This window comes from Cucumis sativus, chromosome 3 (genome assembly GCF_000004075.3).
Source record: "Cucumis sativus cultivar 9930 chromosome 3, Cucumber_9930_V3, whole genome shotgun sequence".
NCBI lineage: Eukaryota > Viridiplantae > Streptophyta > Magnoliopsida > Cucurbitales > Cucurbitaceae > Cucumis > Cucumis sativus.
This window is the reverse complement of record NC_026657.2, coordinates 2,623,929-2,647,924: the sequence shown is the minus strand read 5'-3', so window position 1 is coordinate 2,647,924 and position 23,996 is coordinate 2,623,929. Positions and strand designations below refer to the sequence as shown.

General features: G+C 30.3%; 4 protein-coding genes across 8 annotated transcripts; 1 reads left to right on the top strand and 3 right to left on the bottom strand.

Moving 5' to 3' along the window:
• Positions 1-866: 866 nt before the first annotated feature.
• LOC101222344 lies at positions 867-6,849 on the bottom strand. 3 transcript variants are annotated; one of them, XM_031883632.1, is made up of 3 exons: positions 6,641-6,849; positions 1,633-3,298; positions 1,037-1,395 (listed from the first exon to the last, which is right to left on the bottom strand). In XM_031883632.1, exons 2-3 carry the CDS (start codon positions 3,293-3,295, stop codon positions 1,037-1,039), a joined length of 2,022 nt encoding a protein of 673 aa, XP_031739492.1. In that variant the 5' UTR covers positions 3,296-3,298; positions 6,641-6,849. The 3 variants fall into 3 exon arrangements, with proteins under 3 accessions (XP_031739493.1, XP_031739492.1, XP_011650424.1); XM_011652122.2 differs by having other exon boundaries at positions 1,633-3,381; positions 6,641-6,848; XM_031883633.1 differs by lacking the exon at positions 6,641-6,849 and having other exon boundaries at positions 867-1,395; positions 1,633-3,295.
• Positions 6,850-9,259: 2,410 nt separating this feature from the next.
• On the bottom strand, positions 9,260-12,351 carry LOC101223062. Of its 3 annotated transcripts, XM_004147897.3 has the most exons (3): positions 12,202-12,323; positions 11,967-12,019; positions 9,260-10,097 (listed from the first exon to the last, which is right to left on the bottom strand). In XM_004147897.3, exon 3 carries the CDS (start codon positions 10,075-10,077, stop codon positions 9,532-9,534), a length of 546 nt encoding a protein of 181 aa, XP_004147945.1. In that variant the 5' UTR covers positions 10,078-10,097; positions 11,967-12,019; positions 12,202-12,323; the 3' UTR covers positions 9,260-9,531. The 3 variants fall into 3 exon arrangements, with proteins under 3 accessions (XP_004147945.1, XP_004147943.1, XP_031739197.1); XM_004147895.3 differs by lacking the exon at positions 11,967-12,019 and having other exon boundaries at positions 12,202-12,351; XM_031883337.1 differs by lacking the exons at positions 11,967-12,019; positions 12,202-12,323 and adding an exon at positions 11,396-11,960.
• Positions 12,352-13,812: 1,461 nt separating this feature from the next.
• LOC101222106 (lipid transfer-like protein VAS) lies at positions 13,813-16,307 on the bottom strand. Its single transcript, XM_004147891.3, has 3 exons — positions 15,866-16,307; positions 15,738-15,782; positions 13,813-14,180 (listed from the first exon to the last, which is right to left on the bottom strand). Exons 1-3 carry the CDS (start codon positions 16,179-16,181, stop codon positions 14,098-14,100), a joined length of 444 nt encoding a protein of 147 aa, XP_004147939.1. The 5' UTR covers positions 16,182-16,307; the 3' UTR covers positions 13,813-14,097.
• Positions 16,308-20,250: 3,943 nt separating this feature from the next.
• On the top strand, positions 20,251-20,989 carry LOC101210704 (21 kDa protein). Its single transcript, XM_004147929.2, has one exon. It carries the CDS (start codon positions 20,281-20,283, stop codon positions 20,857-20,859), a length of 579 nt encoding a protein of 192 aa, XP_004147977.1. The 5' UTR covers positions 20,251-20,280; the 3' UTR covers positions 20,860-20,989.
• The last annotated feature ends 3,007 nt before the right edge of the window (positions 20,990-23,996 follow it).

Genomic DNA, 23,996 nt, shown 5'->3' with positions numbered 1-23,996 from the left:
AGAGCCAAACAAAACAACCACCAACCAAAATTGCTCTAATCATCAAAACTAAATTTGAAGAATGGGAAAAGGGTTATTTAAGAAAATGAGAGGCATTTGATGACAACATTTTTTGTCCTCTTTTTCTTTCTAATTTTCAAATTGAATTAATTTCTACCCAATTTAAACTTAGTTTATGGAATTATTGCATTAGATTAATTAGAATTTTCACACATAACGATGGATGATAAAATATGTCATAATTTTTAAAATTGAAGTTTTTTCTAACTTTCTTATTACATCATATTATATTAGGTTGAAATTACCAAAATGAACCATTTTCGACGTAAGATAGAATTTATTTCTTGCCTTTTCATTCCTCTCTTTCTCTCTCAGTTTTTCCTTTTCGAGAAAATCTATAGATCTTACACCTCAATACTCACTTCAACACCACATTTCAACGAAAAACCACAAATTTCAACTAGTGGAAGAAACTTATTAATCCAGAAAACTCAAATTTTAATAATACTTTAGTAAAGTTGGCTAATGATGATTTAAGCAAAGTGATAAAATTCTTAATTTTGAAAAAAGTGGAACAAAATCGATATCGATTTTTTTTTTCTTTTTTGGGGGCCTCTATTCCATTATCTCAATTTTGAATTCCACGACTGTTTAACTCAAAAAGTAAGAAATTTTTACTTTAATCACTTCTTTTTATCCCTAACCCGATCAAACTTGGTTCCTGACATGTAGTTTTAACCACACATCTTATTTTTAAACTAACATATTATCATATAATGACATATGCAAATGTGTGTATATATATATATACAGTTTGAAACATTTGTTGGTTGCCTTTGGAATTTATCTAAGATTTCCACAGCATATTTTGGAAATTGCCCATTGTTGTGCCCTCTAATTTACATATCAAGTTTGAGCTTGATTATCTAATTTACAACTTCTATTTGATGATATCTATGAACACTTGAATGGAAAATTTGGAAATGATATGCAATCAGAGGGATCAACTATCTGTTTCTGATTGCTTTAAAAATATTTAAGGACTGCCTCTACCTTCAAGAGGCAGATTATCCAACCATGAATCATCTAAAACATGAGCTGAGCATTCCAACTCGGAAGGCCATTCTAAACTCACATCTACATCATCAAATACAACGGGTTTATATTTACTATCCCGAGTCAAACAAACGTGTTGCAACCAAAGATTGCACTGTACAAACACTAAATCAGTCAACTTTTCCTGTTCGGCTCTACTATGCTTCTTTGAATGTAAGGTTTCGAATGTGCTCCAGTTCCATCCACTGCACCCATAAGAACTACAAGGTTGGCTTAGTATTCGTACCGCCGCTCTCTGGAGTGTGGGGATCTCATAACCGTACCCAGACCACCAATCACCTAAGGATGCAACATGGAAAATGCAATAAGCATCTGAAAAAGAGTAACAAAACCTTGATCTAATTGGAGGGTTAGTGGGGATAAATTTCATGTAAGACTTGTCCAACCTAAAACAGCTTGTTGTTATGGAAAGTGGGTTCATTCAAATGCTTTTAAACACCCACATTTCTTAATTTGCAAAAAAATTGAGCATAGCATAGTTCAATGGATATTATATAGTATGATGATATTTCATACCTGGGGCATTTATAGTTCTCCCCAAGATAGCGAAGTCGGTACCAAGAGCACCTTGCCCATTTACATAAGCAGGATGTTCTCTAGTGATCTCCATTTTATCTTTATCAGTTGTCGCCATCTTCAACATAGCTTCTTGAAATCCATTTCTAATTCTCAGATCAATCTTAAAGTTTGGATTGTAAAAAACAGACGGGTTAAGAAACGCTGCTGCTGTGTGCAACGTTGTGTGAAGCTGCAAATTCCATCTCCGGTCGATTGTTTCCCAAATAGGCATATATTTATCCTCAAAGCCATTGTAATATGTTTTGATTTCAACCTTTGCCCTCTCTATTCCTTCAAATATATAGCCCATGGCAGGCATGTCTCCATCGACAATTCTCAGAATTCTAATAAGTGGTTCACAAATGTTGATAGCTTCATGTGCATCCTTCCAAAATCTATCCAAATACAGCAAGGAAATAATTGCTTGTGCATCAGGACGCCTGCTATAAATTGAGGACAGCCACTCTGAATGAGCAAACATGTGTTTGAGATTGTCCTCAAGAATCACAATGGACCTCAAAGAGAGAAAATTAGTCACAAATCTAGTAATTCTTGGCCTGATTAATTCCTTTCCCCCAGTGAATTTTCGCATGGTATTCAAAATTGACGCATGACTATAAATGTACCGGGTGATGATCTTTGCCTCCTCCAATACTGCACTGACCCACTCGATTTTACTGATGTCTTCCAACATCTGATTAACACAATAAGAAACACATGGAGACCAAAATAAGGAAGTGTACTTGGTCATGAGAAGCCTCCCAGCATAGACATAACTGGCAGTAGCATCTGTTATAATTTGGACAACATTCTCCACTCCAACCTCAAGGATGATGGTCTCAAGCAAGTCGGACAGGTAAGTTGCATCATCTTCATGACCTGATATATCGACCGACTTCAGAAACAGTGTTCCTTTAGAACAAGTAACAGAAATGACTAGAAATGATTTGGTCTGTCCATCGGACCAACTATCACACAGGATAGTACAGCCTGTTTCTTTCCATTCATCTCTATGCTTTTTGTAAGAACTATGTATGTCACCTTTCACTTTATCCAAAAGAGTAGATTTTAATTTCTCATAACTTGGTGCTTTGTATCCTCCTCCATATTCTGCTATTGCATCCACCATTTCCTGATAATACAAAGACTTGGCAGCACTGAAAGGAATAGAATTATGGAAGAAAAAGATGGCAACTTTTTTATCAGTCTCATCCTTCTTCTGCTTTTGAGCATCATCAATTGGTGGTTGTGCACTTGGTGAAAGGCACGGATACGTCGATGGGCAGTTGCTTTCATTCTGACCACTGGATCCATGATGGATGCCACCACTAGCAGAGGAGCTATGTTGCTGTCCATTTGTTGCAGTTTCCATATCCACCTTTGGTTTCTTAGGTGCCTTCTGTTTCTTAGGAGTGCTTAATATACCTTGAATGTGGTCTCGAACATCGGTTGGTACTTCAGTACATGGAACAATATCTTTGTTTTTTATTTGAGCCAAATGAAATTTCATCCTGTATACACCTCCACTGAATTCCCGCTGACAATAATTACATCGAACCTTCTGTCGTGTTGCATCAACAAGAACACAATGCTCCCAACAAGCATCCCTTCCTCGAACCATTGTCTATAGGAAATATCACAATCTGTGAATATATGGTTTAGTAGAATGCCTTTACCATCGCAGAAGGTATACAATATTTTGTGCCCCTAGAATAAGAATATTACAGTAGGTCATTATGATGAAATATTCAAATAAAATGAGGGAAAACAACATACATGAGAGATAAATGAGAAGACATTTAAGATTTGATTGAGTAAGAGAGAAAAAGGCTAAGTTTACATTGCAAAATAATAATTGGAACGTATGCCGTTAATATAGCTAATACAGTTTTAAGCCCGAAGCATGATCAGGGACTAAAAGTAATACTCGTGCACACAAGACGTGGTCTTATGATCCTCTTTTCTGGCCCTCAGTTATTTGGTTATATTCCAGAAGTCAAGCAAGGAAAGAATTGTGACTCCCCTTGGTTCATCTAAGAACTCCTTGATTACAGGGATAGAAAATTTTGAACTTCGAAGGATCAATAATCTGGAATGCTGAAAATTAATGCAAAAGGCCAAATTCCAACTTCTCTTTTACCTAGTGAAACAGGAATAAAAACGGAATAAGCACTAGGCCAAATCATTACAGCTGATAGCATTTCTTGCACTGGCCTATCATTTGTTAATATCCAATGTCCGGGCAAGTTTGTTTAGTATCCTCCTATATGGTCAGATGCTAAATGGGAAGTGTCTGTGATGATTCTTTCTTCTTTTCCCAGATAGAAAGTTGGGCTTTTATTTCAAGAATGAAATAAAAGGCACATACAAAAAAATCCAACAAATAGAGGTAGACAAAAAGTCTGTCTGCAAATAGTTAAATTTGGTGATTGATGTTTTTCTTTCTACAGTGGCAAACCTAGGGAATAAAAGTGAGTTGATCTTCCTCTTCAGAAGAAAGGGTAAGCTGCCTCACTCCACAAGATAATCTGCACTATTGATGCCTGATTTTGAAAGCCTCGATCGGTATTCCTATAATGATATCAATGTCCCCTAAATCCAATGATAAAAGATCATCAGCAAGGGTAGGACCTTGAAGTAATAGAATAACTCCATTACAAATTCGTTTTCCTTCCACACAAATATCCATAATTAGAAACCTCATGCTTTAATATTCATTTTTTAAGCGATGGCTAGCAAATAAAATTGGTGCTGCTTCACGATGGATTAGCACCAATGCCTCACTTTGCTATAGTACTAGTGTTGTGAAAACAATGCCCAAATTGAGGGACGTCTTTACTTCATCTATTGAAGTAGCATCAGTTTCAATTTCAAGCTCTATCTCTTCCCATTCAATATCATTGTCATGTACATGCAGGACTTTTCAACGAATACAAATAGATATGATGACCTCATTCACTACTCCACACACAACTATCTCCCTTTCTAATTCACAATAGTTACCTCTGTACAATTACTCCCTTACTTTAAATAGAAAAATCTCTCTCATCTAAGTAGAGATTCACTTTTGCATGTCCTTACATAATGGGATATCTAACAAATTTTAGGGAATGACAAAATTTTAGACTGAAGAAAATATCAAAGACCTCTGCCCTTCTACCTCAAGATTGATGGCAAATGAGATTGACGAAGCTATGGTTAACAAGAACTAGAAAAACCATCTTTTGACTTCAAAGTGGTCTAGGCATAAAGATTGTTTGGAATGGCTTATGCTTACCGAGTGTTTAAGAAAAGGATTCTGGGTGCTAGACAATGGTTTTAAAGCACCTGGAAAGTCACTCTAAGCAGGAACTTACCAAAAACTTGCCTTCCAGATTTACAAAATTTCTGGAATCCATGAATCTGAAAATTTTCTATTTAAATAAAATTAAAAAAAAAGAGTGTTTTATTCTGTTGTTTTCTAGACAGTGGTCACTGATACATCTTCAAAGTAGCTGATAGAGATCCATTGCTAAAATCTTTGTAGTGGCCAAAGAGACAGCCACTTGAACAGTCAGTTGATCAAAATAAATACAATGAAGATCAAGTCAAAGTTCTACTAGTACTGAATTTCTAGAAATTTTGAAGCATATCGCGTGCACCTTCGGGTGGGAAGACAAACTATTTGACAACTGCAGAGACAGAGTCAAAGTAACTCTATTGTTTATTATGATAAACATACTTGATCAAAGACCATCTATGGACCTACCTGATGATTTTAAATCAACTGAAGACCAAGGTCCACAGCTAGAACATTTCCCTATCACAAGCAGTTGACAGATGGTGAACATTCTTCAGGTACACAGCAGCAAGAATCTAACCTTGATTTTCTGACCTTTCAAGACTTCATCTAACTCTTCTCCATTGCAAGCTTCATTCATTCAGATGATATTCTCACTCAAAGCTCTTTTCCTTCTCTTTTTTAAATATTATATTCTTATCTTTTGTGAAGAGTCTTTCCAACTCTTTCCTACTACTTACTTTTGTCAAGTTTTCTAAAGTAAGCATTGTCTACATCTAAAGATTTCAATAGTCTCATTACTCAAGAAATCTATAGTCTTATTCTTTATTGTTATTATCTTTTCTTTTTTTCATTTAACTTGCGACCTTACTTGAACAAGATCTATTCTATACTGCAACCTAAAGTTCTCACAAACTGGACTGAGAATAGTCTTACAATTCAGTTTGTGTTGACTGCTGAGCATGCACATCATGTACTTTACAATGTAGAAAATTCTCCATAGACATTTCAACAATGACATGCCCAAGGAGCCATAAATAAACCTGATCTTTTATGATGAACAGATAAAGTTCTCACTTTTAGTTTCTAAAGTGGATCAGTCATTTGACACAAAAAAACACAAGGAAAAAGCAAAGAAAAGTAGAAACTGAAACCCTCATACATTCAGGAGAAAAGGTGAAATCTAGTATGAATGAAAATGTCCCAAATCCAAAGCATTCTAATCCATTCATGTACTGAAAATACCACATGAGTATTGTACTGTTACAATCAGAACTTCTAAAGTTCCTAATTCTGTTGACAAAACATTAGAAATACAAAAATTCACCCACCATACAACATCTATCCACTATTCACAAATCCAATTAGCTTGTGTAATCACCATTCACTTAAGCAAATAATCTCTTACCTTTTCCATTTTCTTAGATATTCAGAATCTGAAAATGAATTCAACTACAACTCATATTAAGTTCATTAAACTAAAACATGCAACTAAACTTTAATTTATCAACTCATGCTTTGCTAACTACTATCATCTTCAGAAACTGCTAAGAAAACGAATAATTCAACAAATTAACTTGACTGAAATGGATTTTCACGAAGATTAAACTTATGAAAACTATTGAAATCAAAATTAAAAGAAAATGGTGAGCGAGTAATGCTTGAAGAGTTCAACAGTGAGAGTACCTGAGAAGATAGAATTAGTGAGAAAGAGAAGATCAGAAATAGAAGGTTAGTAACATCGGAAGGTCTGAAGTTGGAGGGAAGAGATTCCGGCCGCCGGGACTCCGGGAAGAAAATGACGGCCGATAGGAGGAAAGGGAAAGGAGCCGAGTAATTGAAATACAACGGCAATAAAGTAGTTGACTACTTGCTTTGTTGAGCGAGGAGGAAACGAGGAATTCGCCCTTCGTTTATCTCCCTCACGTGATCTTCACGTGGTTTTCTTGTATCATTTTTGGATGAAATTTTCCGATAATTTCTATTTGTAAAGATGAAATGATGTTTAAATCCATTTTTTATTAGAAAAATTTCAAATATATTAAATGGACGAAAATATTTATAAAATATAACCAAAAAATAAAATTTAAACTCTTTAATGTTCAAACGATAGACATTGATAGACTTCTATCTTTTACAAAATATAGCAAAATTGAAACGAATAAAAATTTTGCTATATTTTGTAGACTCACTTCTATCAATAGTTATCAGTAATAGAATTTAAAATTTTGTCATCTTCTTCAATTATATCTAACTTTTTTTCTTTTTAGATTAAAATATGTATATTTTTACAATTTAAAATTTTGTATTTTTAATTATTCAATTTTTTCGCTCTCTCAATCTTAAATTTAATCATCACTTTTATGGCTGGTTTTCTTTATTAAAAAAAAACTCTCTTTTTGTTATCTAATCAATTTAGTATTAGTTTATTATTTTCTTTTTACATAAAAGTTATTGTTATTACCTAATCTTCCATTAGGAGCATTTTCAAACATAGTAAAGTAAGGGTATTTTAAAAAATAGTAAAATATGAGTATTTTTAAAAATAACAAAAATTTGAATTATATCAATCATAACTTTGGATAGAAGTCACTGCAAATGTTTGTTATTGATACAATCTGAAATTTTACGCTCGTAAACATTTTGTCAAATTTGCTATTTTTGACAATTCCTCTTTTGATAAAAAAATAACTTGAAGAAACCAAATTTAAGATTTGTTAAAACAAATAAACTAAAATTGAGCAAACTTTGAGACAAAAATGGTATTTAATTTTTTTTTTTTTTACATTTATTGATTTCTTCTTTTACACTCCCTTCTTCCATTAGAAGAAAAAACATTTTCTCGTCGATTAATTTATCATAACTTTCAACACGAATAACATAAGAAATTAAGATTTTTTTTTTTCAATATAACAATTATGGAGATGTAAAGAGATTGAATAATTTTCAACTTCATGAAATGGAGTGCATGTCAATTATCACATAACAAAACTTGAATTGAAGAACCAAATCTCTAACCTTTACAATGAAACATCGTGTGAAACTAAAAATTAAAGAAACCAAACTAACATGTTTTATGAAATTAAATGCATTGCCTCTAAAACAATGTGTTGTACATGAAATTATATTTTGTTGATTTGTCAACCTCCTTTTGTTATCTATGTGGTGTCATCAACCAACTCTTTGGGTAGGTTTATGTGATTTATAGTATTTATTTGTGATGGGGACTACATAGAATTATAGCTTAGAGCATAAGTAAAACTTTTTTAGATTTGCGACCTGACGTAAACATTATGCATTGTTTCAATTCCTCAATTTTCAAAATTTCTAATCTATTCTATGTTTACAAACGGTGTTAAATTTTATTCAAAGTCTAGAAATTTTTAAGACATACCAATGAAAGATTAATAGTTATACATGTAACTAAACATTTAGAAAAAAAACCAAAATTACAAAATGTGAACATATATTGTAATAAAAATGTCTGACTTCTTACAAAATTGTGGGATTATTATTTCCTAATTTAGATGTCTATTATATTATATTTAAAACTTTGTTCTTAATTTCTTAAACCATATTTTAACCAAATCATTGAATTTTGAGAAAAAAAAATCCAAACCAATGTGTTGTTGTATGTTCTTAAAGGTTGTAGATTCATTCCCATTTCAAAGTTATAGTAAGAAAACTTTGAAAGTTATAGCAAACGTGGATGAATAAAAGTGTAAACTTTTTTTAAATGTCAAGTTTGTCTTTTATTGATTATTATTGGTAGAAGCTATAATTGAGGGTCATTATCGATAATCGCAACTAATACCACATATTTAAAATGGAAAGCTATCACGGCCACTAACAACTTTCAATTTTGAGAAATAAAAAAGAAATACTATATATCCTTGCGGTATATATTTTATTATTTTTTAGTTAAATGTCATTTATGCAATCCACTAAAAAAAACTTTGAGTAAATAATATATACCAACCAATTAAACTATGCTAGTCTTGTAAAGGAACGAGTCGTTTAAATGTGAGTTTTATATTTAAAAAGATTTTATTGATATAATCCAAAAAGTTCATTATATTTAAACACCGCAAGAACAAAAAGTCTCAAGTAACTCTCTCTCGGGGAAGATTTAAAATGTCAATAAATATTTCTAAAAATTCATTGAAAAACAAGAAAACAAAAATTAATAACTAAATGTTGTTACCTTTTAAACAAGCTCGAAATATTTGTTAACTATATCATATTCACATTTTGTTTTAATATGTGAAAATAAGTATATGGTAAACTAACATATTTCGAAGTACATTAAAAAAAACCGCTGAATTCTGATTTCATTTTCATTACCAAAAACAAAAGCCTCACATCTGCAAGAGCCTAAACGAAAGAAAGGCTGTGCCAATACGGTTTAACAAGTGTCATACACAAATTTGACTTGAAGCATCTCCCCAACTCATGTCTTGGGTTATTTCTGTTGGCAAAATCAGTTTTTTTTCCTTTGTTTTTTTTTCCTTCCCTCAGTGAGAACTTGAAATCACAACATTCTCAATTCAGGAACAAATTCATTGCAGACAACAATTCTACTTCTCCGCCGAACTTATTTTCTGCCGAGCTTGCCGGTTACAATTTTCAAAATTTTTTACGAGACTAGCACATTTCAAGTAGTCGTTGGGATGATCTTTGTAGCATTGAAAGCAAGCTTGGCTCTCAGCCACACATGGCATAGGCTTCTGGTAAGGGAGCTTGAACTCCTTGTCATGGAGGTCTTTTGCCCTTTGAGTAACTTCCTTCAGCATGTTGTCCTCCTGCTTCTGTAACTTATCCACAACCCTTTCACTGTCTTGCAGGACGGATCGGATTGCGTCTAGCTCTGCATTGGCGGGATGAACGGGAGGAATTATAGGAAGGAAGATTGGAGCAGGTTGGTGTGGCCATCCATCACTTGTGCTTCCTTTGAGCGTTCCAGAATCATCAGATGTATGTTTCTGATCAACCTTTACTTGGGGCTTTTTACCTTCTTGGGGTACCTTGGGTTTATTTCTTCTCGGTTTTCTTTTTGGTTTTTCAGTATCATCAATTAGCATATTAACAAGGTTTGAACTAATCTGAATGGAAAAATCACCCATTTTGCTCTAAGGCAGACTACCTGAAAACCATGACATAGACCACATTATAGTTACAAACATGTATAATAAAGCAAAACAAGTTGCATAACAATGAACTAGTGGGAGAAAAGGAAGTCCAAATTGCAGAAGATATACAATTATCCGTCTTAAAATATAATATAAATAAAAGCAAATAAATGATCTCTCTATTTTCTTTATCCAAGGAAATCCATAATTTGCCACAGATCCTACAACTGTGTCACTTTTTACAAGGGAAAAAGAGCTGTTACAACTGCCAGTAACACACTTTGTGCAAGGGTTTAATCCAGCAAGATATTCATCAACAGTACAAGAACATATGAAAATAAACAATTATGCTAGTCCTTCAAACCGAAGGGTATGATGTTCATGACAAAATGAACAATACTCTGGCTTTTGGAACGTCTAAAGAATCAGACAAGTGCAAATGCTGACTAAGCACTTTAGACATGTGATGGACACGTATTGAGCATATTAATGATATGTTCAGAGCATTTGTAAACTTTCGCCAAACAAATTTTGTGTCCTAACTCTAATCTGCATGATGCATCTTTACCACTTGCCATGTCAAGTTTAAGTTCACGTTTTTTGGAAATTGGATTCAAACTAAATGCTAATATCTTTTAAAAGTTTTACAACCATATTCATCGCTTATAAATCATAAACACAATAATTACATGTATATCTTACAAGGAAAGGACAAAGAAAGGTCTATAAATAATCCCCGCCAGCTAAATTTTCCATCATCAAAAACATTATTAATGAATAAAGAAAATGACTAATTTCTAAGTGGACCATTGCAAATTCTTAGAATTCAACCAAAGCCTCGGAATAAAAAAAATGAGAGAGGGAGAGAGAGATTGAACCCGGAGCATATAGAAACTATGCATCGAAGTTGATAAACTACCAAAGCCTCTAGAAGAGGAGAAAAATCTCCTCAAGGAAAGCTGAGAAATTATTAGAGCAGTAGCCAGAACTGTGAAGGGGCTGAATCTCCCTATTCCAACCAATTAGAGGCTTATAATGGCCAATTAATGCAGTTCCAGGGATACCACAGGACCTATAAAAATCAATTCAAATTGAGTACTCGTCCTTGTACAGTAGTTGAAAATCGATCTTCTATGGCAGGACTTTTAATGAACAAACACGTTATTGGACACTTTTCTTTTCAATGTTAGCTCTAAAAATTAATATACAAATGAACAATCAAGTTGTTTCCCAAATTGAATCACAAAGATCCAACAGCAACCTCAATCCTCCATTAACCAAAAAGGGCATGGTTGAGTGAAACGAAACTTACTGGGGTTATGAAGTGGTTTCTACGCTATAACACTTGGATTCCAAGAAAGCTTGTTGGATATTGAACCTAAGCTAGATGACCACCATGATTGAATTCATTTCTTCTAACATCCATGACCTTAATTGACCACGAGGGCCAATCAATGATGGCTTCCAAATACTGATATACACATTAACAAACATGGATACCGAGTGAAACGCAATCTGATCACAAGCCAACACAACTCGAACAAACCAACATCCAGAAAACAGATGCATTTTCAATTAATAGTGACAAAAATGAACGAAAATCCAAATATATAATAGACTACAGACCAGACCCTGTCGTCCACATAATCGTAAGTAAAGTAAGCACAAGTGATTGAGGAACGTGATAACAAAATTGGACATCAGAGACAATTCCACAAGTAGAGGGGAAACTTAAGCTAATAAATACCACTCGCACCCATAAGTTCCTATGTATTTCTATCTACTAACATTGTCAATAATTATAAAAAGTGGAAATTTCAAAAACAGAAAACAAAAAACAAAAAATTGGGTATCATATCAGTCGTCCCATTCTCGAAACCCACTAGAGCAAATTCGGATTCGCCTCAAACGGAAGAACCCCTCGAGCAGAAATCGGCTATAAGAAAAACGAAGGTGTTCAAAGTGAAATCGAGAAAGCACAGTAGATATGAGATATACAGAATCTTCAAAATGGACCCGAAAACAATGGGGTAAACGCTAGGGCAGAAAAAAATGGGGAAAGAAACGAAGATTGATTATTCGGATAAAAGGAAAAGGCAATAGAAATGAAATGGTTACCGGTGACAAGCACGGCTCCGTCTGCAGCAGATTGGAAGCTGGAATGTGGAAGAAGAAAACAAGCCCTAGCGTGAAGCTCTCAGTATAACGAAACAATCAAGGTAACTGCTGTGCCCAATATAACTAACAACCTTTACTTCACTTTATAATTCCAATATATATTTTAAATATACTAAAACATTTATCATTACATTTTGTTACTAAACTAAAATATTGTTATCTTTCTAATATTTTTAACTGTTTTTCTATTTCTTTTAACAAATGGTTGTACTAATTTTTCTTAGTCAATTTGTTGCCCAATATCAACCACAAGATTGACATAAAATGTGGAATCATTTCACCACACTTTTTTATACCTCATTTTATGTTTATATCTCGTTGTTTGACTATCACATATTAAAGACGTTTAGACACTATTTGACTTCAAAAATAAAGAATGTATGCAAAAGTTGGATATATTCGACTGCACAATTAAATGATGGAGTTTTGTGGTGAAATTAGATCGTGTAGAATCTTTAAAATTATCTATGAATTTGTCTTTGCAACCTTCATGTGTTGAAGCCCTTGCAATTTTTTACGGTCTACGACCTAAGTTATATCTTTATTAAAATAAAATTTAGTTTAGATTTCAAATGGATTTACGCTCACTAACATATGTTGTAGATATAAGTTTTGGTTTTTTTAAATGTATGTTGTTGCACCAAAAATGTGGTTGGTAGAAGTTCTTTTTTATATGTAATCTCGGTGGAAAGATCTAAATCTCTGCTCAAACCCGTATAATTGTCCCAAAATGAGTATATGATCCTATGTTATAAAATTGCACTATCTGCTTTACCAACTTCGTTAAGTAAAATTAAAATAGTATCCAATCAACAACCAACAAATAGGTTGTTAGAATAATTAGTATAGCAATTTTAAAGATAATAATAAAGTATGTAGTAACATTTAATTTTTTTTTTTTTGCAATTATAGCAACCTTTATCACCGATCGACTTCTATCCTTTGTAAACTTTATAGTCTATCTATCAATAGCAAACTTCTATAAGTTATAGACCATCACAGATTTTGACATATTTTTCATTTTTTAAAAATGTTGCTATATTGCTAATACTTTAAAGTGGTCTTTTAAAAAATATATAATAAAACACTATATCTAACAATTTCGAAAAAAAAAAAAATCCACAAACCCATAATGAAAAATATCGATTAATTGACACATACGAGCGTGTAATATATTTGGTAAACCATTATTTAGATTATTTGGCACATAATCGTTTAAATTTGGTTATTCAATATCCCAATAATTTGTTTTTTCACAATCTTTTGTATTTGGCAACGATCTTAAACAACCAAATAACAGTTTGATTTTTTTTTAAAAAAATAGATCTTTATATTTATATTTAGTACAATGTCTAAAGAAAAAGACGATGAAAAGAAAAAAGAAGAAAAAAAAACGATGAAAATGAATGACAAACTTGAAATATTTTAAAAAATAGTCAGCTTTATCAACTTTTACATTTTGTTACACCGATCGTAAATATTTTGTCGTTTATTATATTTATGAACATTAACCAACCTTAATCTAATTGTTATATCTAAGAATTGAGAAAATGAAGAGGGAATATTAAAACTCAAATATAATAGAAAATTGTATTACAAATTATTGAAAGGGATGGAATGAGGCAATGAGCAAGCCAATTAGGCCATAATAACTCAAATCAAAATAAATATTGTGGTAAAGGAACAAAACATATTATTATATAAGACAATCTAACAAATGCTTCAAACATGAAGTCTCGAACACTCACTATAATCCCTAAAATATATAAAGAAAATTGATCAACGTTATTCACTAGGATAATAGCTTAATCAAATAAGGCTGAGTATGGTAAGATCCTAATAAAATGCTAGAGAGGCCAAGAATACGAGTAGAGATGTAATTCCAGTCAACCCAAATTTTTCTGCGTGATTTCCAGGAACTGTTCCAAAAACAATCACAAATCAATACCATTTAAGTACGTAAAACATAAAATGGAGTACAGAAACAACAATCGTATCTATTTCAGATCAATTTAAACACATACCTACTTCAAGAAAAAGGAAATCAAAGACGAGTTAAGTTTACTTTCTATTACACAGTCCCACTTTATATATAGTTTGTTTATTAGCTTTTGAGTGATTGTGTATAGACTATCTAAAAATGGCTTCAACAATGAACTAAAATTCTTCCAAACATGCAAAGAATACTTAATTTCTAAAAATAATTTTATAGGCAAATTTTTGGCTTGTTTTTTTGTTTATTTTTATGTTTAATTACTTGTTTGAAAATAATAGTTTTGCCACTATATTTTCAATAACTTTCCAATTTATTGTTGATACTTTTCAAAATCAAAATACACTATTTTCTACAAAGAAATGGATTAAAATTTTGAAAAATAATAAAATATTTAAAGTAAGAGAGTGGTTGGGAAATTAGTGGGCTCCTTGTTTGGTTTGGTTTGAACAATCAATAAGTTTTCAAATTAATTAGGCAGGGCTCACAATACAATAAATAGAAAAGAAAAAGAGGGTTTCACATTAAGATTTCCCAATATATTCCAACAATCATTTAATTTCTCTCTTTAAAAAATGATTTCCCATCTAGTAAAGTAATTCAACAAACCCTAAAGTTCTTTCTTTTATTTTTTATTTTTTAATTTCAAGACTACAAAGTTATCTTCTCATATAGTTTTTAATTTTCTAGGGTTGTCTAGAAGACCAAATAGCTATATTAATATAAAGTTTGAAAACAACAATATTTTACCAAATAATTTTATAAACAACATTATTTATATATTTTTTGTTCATTAAAGACCTTCAAAGATTAATCAACATTTTAAAATTAAACTACCCTTAATTTTTTTTAAAAAAAGAAAACACTTCAAAGAGAAACATACTTTCACGTCACATCATTTCATATTTCTAATTGATTCAAAATTTTAAAATTTTTCTACTTAATATATATATATTTAAAACATTTATAGAGTTAGATAATATTAAAAATAAATAAATAAATAACAAAGTTCAATATAATTTTCATATTTAACTTTTTTTTAGAAGAATACCATTCAAATCCCTTGAAGTTTTATTCAATTTTAGTTCAAACTTTTTAAAATTTTAATTACTCTATTTTCAAATAATCTTAGATGTAGTCAAACAACTGAGTTAGATTAAATGATAATTTTCGTGTAACATATTTTTAAAATTTAGACTAAATACATTATGAATAGAAAAGATATGACAAAATTTTTGGAGATATAAAAGCTAAAATGGAACTAATAGGAGACTTTGATAAATAAAAGTGAAGGTTGGTGAGAGCGGATGAACATTGATTTAATTCATGCAGCAAATTAATCCAGCTGTCATAAACTTCAAATATTCACAAAAATAAATATCTCAACAAATTTGAAAATGAAAATAAGAAACCGAAATGACGAAAACAGCCCTACGAGTTCTTTCGACCAAAAAAAAGGTCCGTACGAGTTCGAGAAAATTACCTCCCGGTGGTGAAGGACCACCCTGCTGCGGAGCCGGAGCACCAGCTGTATTCAATAATCAAACAACAATCAAATTTCAAATCAACAACGAGAAGATCAAGAAGAATAAAACAACGTTTAATCCCTACTTTTGCACTTGGAGAGTTCAACAGGGACGCCGCAAGCATTAGTGAGATGAATAGCATCGGTGACATTAACGCCGAAGGAATTCAACAAACCCGGCGTCGTATACAGGTTACAAAGGCAGGGAAGCTGCGTGGCCACAGCTTCCTTGATGGGATCGCAGCAAGTCGCCGGGGGATTATTGGACTTGAGGAAATCCACACATGATGTAAGCTTGGAAACACAGTCTGGGACCTCCTGTGCCTCCAGGAAGGCAACGGCCACCACTAGAACCACCACCGCCACGAGTGAGACGGGGACAGAGATCTCACCGCGAGCCATTGATTAAACGTTGGAGATTGATGAAAATTTTGGCGGAGTTTATAGGTGGAAATGGAAAAGGCAGAATTTATTCCTAATTTCACAAGAAGTGTGAAATGGACTTGACGTGGGAAATCAAACAGAATTCTCACGCGATTTATTAGAGCGTGCACTTCACCTGCTGTTCACGACCCCAAGTCATCGTCGTATTTAAAACGCCGTCGTACCAAAATTCCCTTTCTCATTTTCATAACTATAAATAAAACAGAAATTAATTTATAACACACAAATTAAAATACTATCATTACTATATTTTATAAATATTTTAGTTCATATACTATAATTTTAAAATATATAAATATATTTTGAAAAATTGAAATAAATTTCTTCACTTCTCTTAAAATGAGAAAAATCATAAGAAAATTGGAGACCATTGAACACGTTGCGGGTGTGTATGTAACTTTGATATATGTGTTTTTGTTTATTTGCTTTCTAAATTTTTAGAACTTGAAAAAGATATATAAATTTAAATTCTTTTTTCTTTGATATTATTCTAATGTTCTTTTCCTACACAATTTATTTTAACCAACAATTATTCTATAATATTAAAATATATCATTTAATTGTAATGTGCTATTATTTAATATCATAACATATAATAAATATTAAGGTTATTAAAAAAGAACTTCATATAAAAAATCCACAAAGAAAAAAAAAAAAAAAAAAAAACTACTACACACAATTACGAAGTTGCTCTTAATTGTATATATATATTTATTTATTTAAAAGACTTACAGAAATTATATATATATACATACTTGAAGACCTTATTAAAAAACAGAGAAATTCTTATAGATTTAATTTGGGAAGATTGTGTTATATTTTGTAAATTGTTTTAATTTTTTATATTTAAAAATACCTAAAATTTTATTTTATTATTACTTATTAGTGTGTAATTATTATTAGTCATCTTGAACATTAAACAAATAGTCAAAATATAAAAACCAACAAAAGAAAAAACCTATGGGTAATTACTGTTTCAATTACATATCACATTAATATAATCTTTAATAGCTCAACTTATATGATTCTAATTATAATTCATGAGAATACCTAATAAATAAATTAACAGACCATTCCACTTTGATTTTTCTATTAATAAACAAAAAAATATGATTATGTTGAATTGAACTCAACTCACCCTACTAAAAAATCAAAAATCAAAAATAAAAAGTCAAAGGTTGAATCTTTTACTAAAAAAAGAACAAAATTTTCCTATAAACTAACATGCTTCAAAGTTCAAATCAATTAATGGCACAAAAAATCATGAGTTTATTTTTTTATGGTTAGATGATCTTATATATATATATATGATTAGATTTTTAAAATTGAAAATTTGTTGGGGTGGTAATATTCTTGACCATTACCTTAAGATCCTATGAAAAGTCAATTTCTCATTGCAACTTAAATATCTTAATGAGAAAGGATAATGGCCACATAATTTTTGTATTTTAATTGGAATTTCTATTATTTCTCATCTATTTAAAATTTGGTAAATAACAAAAATAGAAGTGATTATAAAAAAACAAAAACTTCCACATATCAAAATCAAACAATTGGAACTAAGTTCCAATTGATCAAACTTTTGACTATTCTTCAAATTTAATACATTTTTAAATTTATGTTTCAATACAAAACCCTTCAATTTTAGAAAACTACACATGAACTTCCAAATGTATATACCAAATTTGAAGCATGAAGACTTTGTTAATTCTTTCGTAGTATAAATTAAGTATACTTGTTGTGATTCATTCATTCATTCAAAAGGTTACTTACTCAATATATACCAATTTATATTATTTTATTGAGTTTTGAGGAAAGAATTTAATTTTAAAATTGTGTGAAAATTTATGCTTTCCTTTAAATCTTCCATTTGGTTTGGTTGGTGAAAAATTGGATGGATGAAACTTACAATTAAAATAAAAACATTTCAAAGTATCAAATTTACAATTTTGTTTTATTTTATAAATATTTTCAACAACTTTATATCAGAAAAATATTTTCTTCTATAATTTTTTCTCTGTGTACTTTTCTCAAACTAAAACTAAAAAAAAAAAACTAGTTTCCAAATTACATCAAAATAATTAGAGGAGCAGAGACCATTCTTTTGTGTGTATATGGAGAAAATAATAATGAGAAGAGAAGTCATAATAATATAATTTACTTAAGAAAAAATAATAGCCAATTGATAAGTTTCTTCTAGAAATTTAGAAATTAGTATGGAAGCTTGTAATAGTCTTCTTTTTTTAGTACAATTATATTTATATAATCTTTATATTTTGTCTTCCCTTTATTTTAATTTTTATAATTTTAAATGAAGTTTAGATTTACTTTGTTAGTCCATGATATAATTTCCACAAACAAAAAAAAAATCTCTCCATTATTCTTTTCTATATATTTTTGAAATATATTTATATATTCTGTTTTTAGATAATAACAAAATTAAAAAAATATTTTCAATTCATTCGTGCACCAAAAAAAAATTAAAAGTTCGGGGAGTTATTTGTGTGTTTTTATAAATTAAAGATTTATTCTTGAATATTGCAAGATGGTTCGTCATTTCTTTTTTTTCTTCTTTACAATTTGTATTCATCTTATTTGTGATTTTTTCATTTTTTTTTAGTTTTTAAACGATTTATTCTTCGGTTCAAATCTCATATTTCTTCTTCATCACTTTTCGTAAGATGATTTGAAGTTATTTCACGATTGTTTCAATATTTTTCTTCATCTTCCTCCTATTTTGAGAATATCAAAATCGTTTAAATATTGTTTTTAATTATTAACACGATTATTTATCATGGTCAACATGATCATTAGATTTGAAGTTTTTCACAATTATTTACGTTATATTATATAATCGTTTACCATAACCAACACAATCGCTTACCAGAAACATATCTTAAACGGTTATGTAGTTATGATAAATAATCATACATACAGATCCGACGATTGTTTACATTATATTATACACAATTGTTTACTAATATCAAAACAATCTTGACATGCGTGATACAAGATCGTGTACCAAGATCATTTGGATTTGGTACAAGATTCGTGTACCAAGATCGTTTAGATGTTGTACAAAATCATGTACCAAGATCTGAAAGATCGTGTATCGCATGTGTGTGTGATCGATTAATCGTGGTATATTTTTGTTATTTTGCATTGTTGACTTTTGAACTTTTTTCGTTTTCAAAATTGTTCTATACGGTGTAAATATTTTTACATTTTGCTCTACTTTTGAAAAACTCGTTTTTTTTCTCTAGAATGATTGTGTCCGAATACAATATTTCAATTATTAATTTATCATTTCCAATAGAAATTATTAAGTTTAGTTCAATTGATTTTAGTGTTTGATAATTAATTTGAAGATTAGAGATTTATCAATCTGTTGGAATGAATCCCAAGTTTTAGTCTCTTTTCCAAAGGTGTGAAATTTGATTTGATTGACTTATAGAGAGCAATTGAATATTTTGTTAATTAACAATCTAATAAGTGGGACCAACCCTCCCCTAATTATGTCAATATTTAAGTGAACAATAACATTGATATGTTATATGAAGGACAACACTCGATCCCTATATTATAAAATAGCTTATTGTTATAATGTATTATTGCTTACCCTAAATATACTTTTCTTTTTCTTCCTCAACTTCCTTAATACACAACTAAACGCGTATTTCAACCAAACAAATTATTTATTGGATGTATGTATATGTATTAGAATAAAATATAAAGGAGACAGCATCTCAGTTAGAATAAACAATATAATTAACTCATAAAATATAAAATAATTAAGGTAGATCTAAATTCATAATCACAATCTTTAATTTATTGCATTTTACACACTGATCTACATCTTTTTTTAATTAATGCTAAATTAACAAATTTCACAATTAATTTAACCAAAATCATTATTTAAAATAATATAAACACAAACACATGCATCCTTTAGTTATGATAGAATCTTAAACGTATAAAATTCAATAATAAATAAATGAGAACTTCCCTTCATATATATTTCCTTCTCTAAACTCACCGTTTGGAAAGAGAGCAAGAAATGAAATCCTCATACTTTCCTCTTCCAGTCAAAGCCATTCTTCTCATCCTCCTAATAAACCAATCAAACATTATTGCAAATTCTCAACCAATAAATGACACCCAATTCATCAAAACCACTTGCCAATCCACACCCTATCCTGACCTCTGCCTCTCCTCTCTCTCCGACTCTGCCGCCACCATTCACAGTAGCTGTCATCTAATGACCGTCGCTGCCCTCACCGTTGCTCTCACACACACGCGCTCTACCTCATCGGCGATCGAGAGCCTGGCCAAGTCGTCGAATGCCTTGACGCCGCGAGATAGTTATGTCATACGTGATTGTATTGAAGAATTTGGAGACTCAGTTGAAGAACTAAAGATGGCTGTGGAGGAGTTGAAGGATAATAACAAGAGTCGATCCGAAACTGAAGATATTCGTACGTGGGTTAGTGCTGCTCTAACAGACGACGACACGTGTATGGATGGGTTGGTTGGAGATGCCATGAATGGCAACGTAAAGGAATCGATAAAGGAAATGGTGGTGAATGTGGCTCAATTGACAAGCATTGCTCTTTCACTTGTAAGTTTGTTGAAGTGAGATTGAATGTGTAGCAAACATTTTGGCAAATACGTACTTGAGCATTATTTACATATTCAATTCATTTTGTCTATTTGATAGTTTTATAAAGTTTTTATTATATATCTAAATTTCAAGTACTTTAATCAAATTATTTATGAATGTATTTTATTTAAAACATTTTACCCACTTTTGTAGAGTTACATTTGTGTAATTATTGTTGTAATGTATGATATGGTTTACAATATAATAGTTAATTTTGTAACAACAAAAATTGAAGATATATACCCTATTATCGGTTAAAATATATAGCAACGCTAACTAAAATTTTCTAAAGATATTAAACAAGAAGATTAAAATTCGAAATCTAGAAATATCTTGATTTTAAGATAAAAAATTCTTTTGGATAAGAATAAGAGAAATATATAGAATTATGTAAATTAGTTAATCTAGAGAAGCTTTTTGGCTTAGACTCGAACGAATTCATGCCTATAACTAGGAAGTGTAATTTGTTAACCAAACAAATCAAAGTAAGTGAGAAAGAAAGAGAGAACGAGAGTTAGTAAATTTTTTTGGGTTAAAGTGAGTGTGAGGGTTCTTTCTTAAAGTGTTCATAATAAAACTTTCTTTCTTTGTGAGTCAAGCCAATTTTTTAGCATTATCTTCTATAATATAATTAGGCATTTTAAAATATCAACTCAATATTTTTATTCTTCAAAAAAGCATACAATTAGTTAAGTTTTAAAATAATTCTAACAAATTAAATAAATAAATTGTTTTACCAAATAAAACACAAACATGATTAATATGATTTTGTTAAATCATGCTGTAAAATTTCTTATAAATGATTTCCAAATAGGTTAATTTTTTGTAAATATAACAAAGTTAAAATATTTATTGCTCGTATAACATTATCAAAAAACTCATTAAGCTTACTATTTTAAATATCTTACATTTGTCCTTCATTTTTATTATCTTTCTTCTCTTCCTCTTGTGCAATCTTTTTTTTTCTCTCTATCATCATTCTTCTCTTTTTTTGCGATTTTTCTTTCTTTTATTTTTTTCAAACTGCCATTTGATTCAAGAAGATCGTATCTTGAAAAAAAATGTTGTTTATTTAATCGACTAAATCTAAATGTCAAATATAAACGATCATATAATAATTAAAAATTGTTTAGATTTGACTATCCAAATTTAAATTAAATATAAACGATGGTAGGAAAAAATCTTGAAAAAAAATCATTTGATCAAATCTAAAACAATTGTGTAGGTCAGAATTAAATATATTAAGTGCACTGCATGTCAATTAATAACATGCCTCTGATATTTTTCAGTGTGAGTCTATAACATTTTTTAGTTTTTGAAAATTTTCTAGAGTGTAAATATTTTTTAATGGACATTTATAATTGATTTTCAATAATTATGTTTGGTTATTTTAAAATTATCAAACTATATTTGGGATTTGTAAATTATTTAATTGAATAAAACAAAACCACTAAAAAGACAGAATTTATTACACTTCATTTTTGTATAAAATGTAAATATTTTGTCAAATGTTTATTATTCACAAATACCCATTATAAAGTTTTACATTTGAAAATTATTTACAATAAATATGTTTTTTATTCATTTATAATTACATTTATTTTTTAAAAATATTTTTATTAAAAAGTTGGCCACAAACAATTGGTGAAAAATGTAGTTGGAAATGGTAGCCGGCGATGGTGATTAGAGGTTCGCAACATTGGTCGTTGAAGTTCATCAAAGGGTTGGCAACGAAGCTGTGGCGAAGCGGGGACACTCTCCATCCCCGTGATTTTTTTAAAACTTATTTTTATTTAAAATAAATTTAAATTAATAATAATTTTAATAATTGTTTATTTAAAATTTAATTATTAAACAAAAAAAAAAAAAAAAAACAAGCTAAAGTTTTTTAATTTAGGTAAAAAAAATGTAATGAATAAATATATATAACAACTGGAATTTCTCAAAATCAAGTTGAGGTCATCACTAATCTAATTATCTTAACTTTCTAAAAACAATAGCAAACCATAAACCAAACAATTTTTATTAAAAATATTCAGTAAGTAATTCCTTATCGGGGTGAGTTTTTAAACTCACTACAACATAGACGTAATGTACGAAAGATAACATGACATAGGTAATGACCATAAAGGATCACAAATCATAACATAGGTAATAAGCCTAGCTAGGGAACACAAAAGATATCGCAAGTAATGATCTTGAAGGAACATAAAAACATAAGATGTACATAGCCTTTGAAAAGAGTTAACAATTATCACATGTATTCATTGATCAATATGCTTTAGCATAATATCATAGTCCAAAGTTTTCCAATATGACATAATATAATATAATAAAATTTTATTCGGGGTGGGGTCATCGACCGTTGACAAAAAAGGTCATCGAAAATATGGACACACAAAGTTCTAATAAATATCTAATTTTATCAATTTATTTTTAGAAATGTTCGAGAAGATTCCATTACAATCACGAGAGAAGAATCACTTGATTAATTGATACTTCTCAATTCAACTTAAGGAATTTTTTATTTTTAAAAATAAACTTTATTTTATTGTCAAATATGATTATATTAAATAAATATGATTTTAACAATAGCAAAAACAATTTTAGCCGCATCAAAATTACTTCCAAACACACCCTTAAAATTTGAATCATACATTTGAAAATAACTCAATTAGGTATGTTTGGAAGTGATACTAGCCATTTTGTAAAAGTAATCTTTTAACGATCATATTTTTGTTTGGTTCCAAACTTTTGGGAGTGATTTTGAATTATTATATGCTTGGTTCCAAAAGTGGTTCTAAAATTGCCAAATTATGTTTTATATTTGAAATTATTTAACCAATTAATTATAATAATATATTCTCCATTAATTTATCTTTTTAGGAATGTTTTTATTAAAAAGTTGGACGGTGACAATTGTTGAAAAATCGATGTTGATAACGGTAGCAAATGATGATCACTAAAAAATGGTGGTTGGAGGTAGTCGACCCTTAAGCAAAGATGGTTCTAAAAAGTATGATCGCCTGTAGTTGACTGTCAATAGTCTTTCAAAAACAACGGTCGAAGATAGTGGTTAGAGGTGGTCATTGACTCAATAGTTGGACATTATC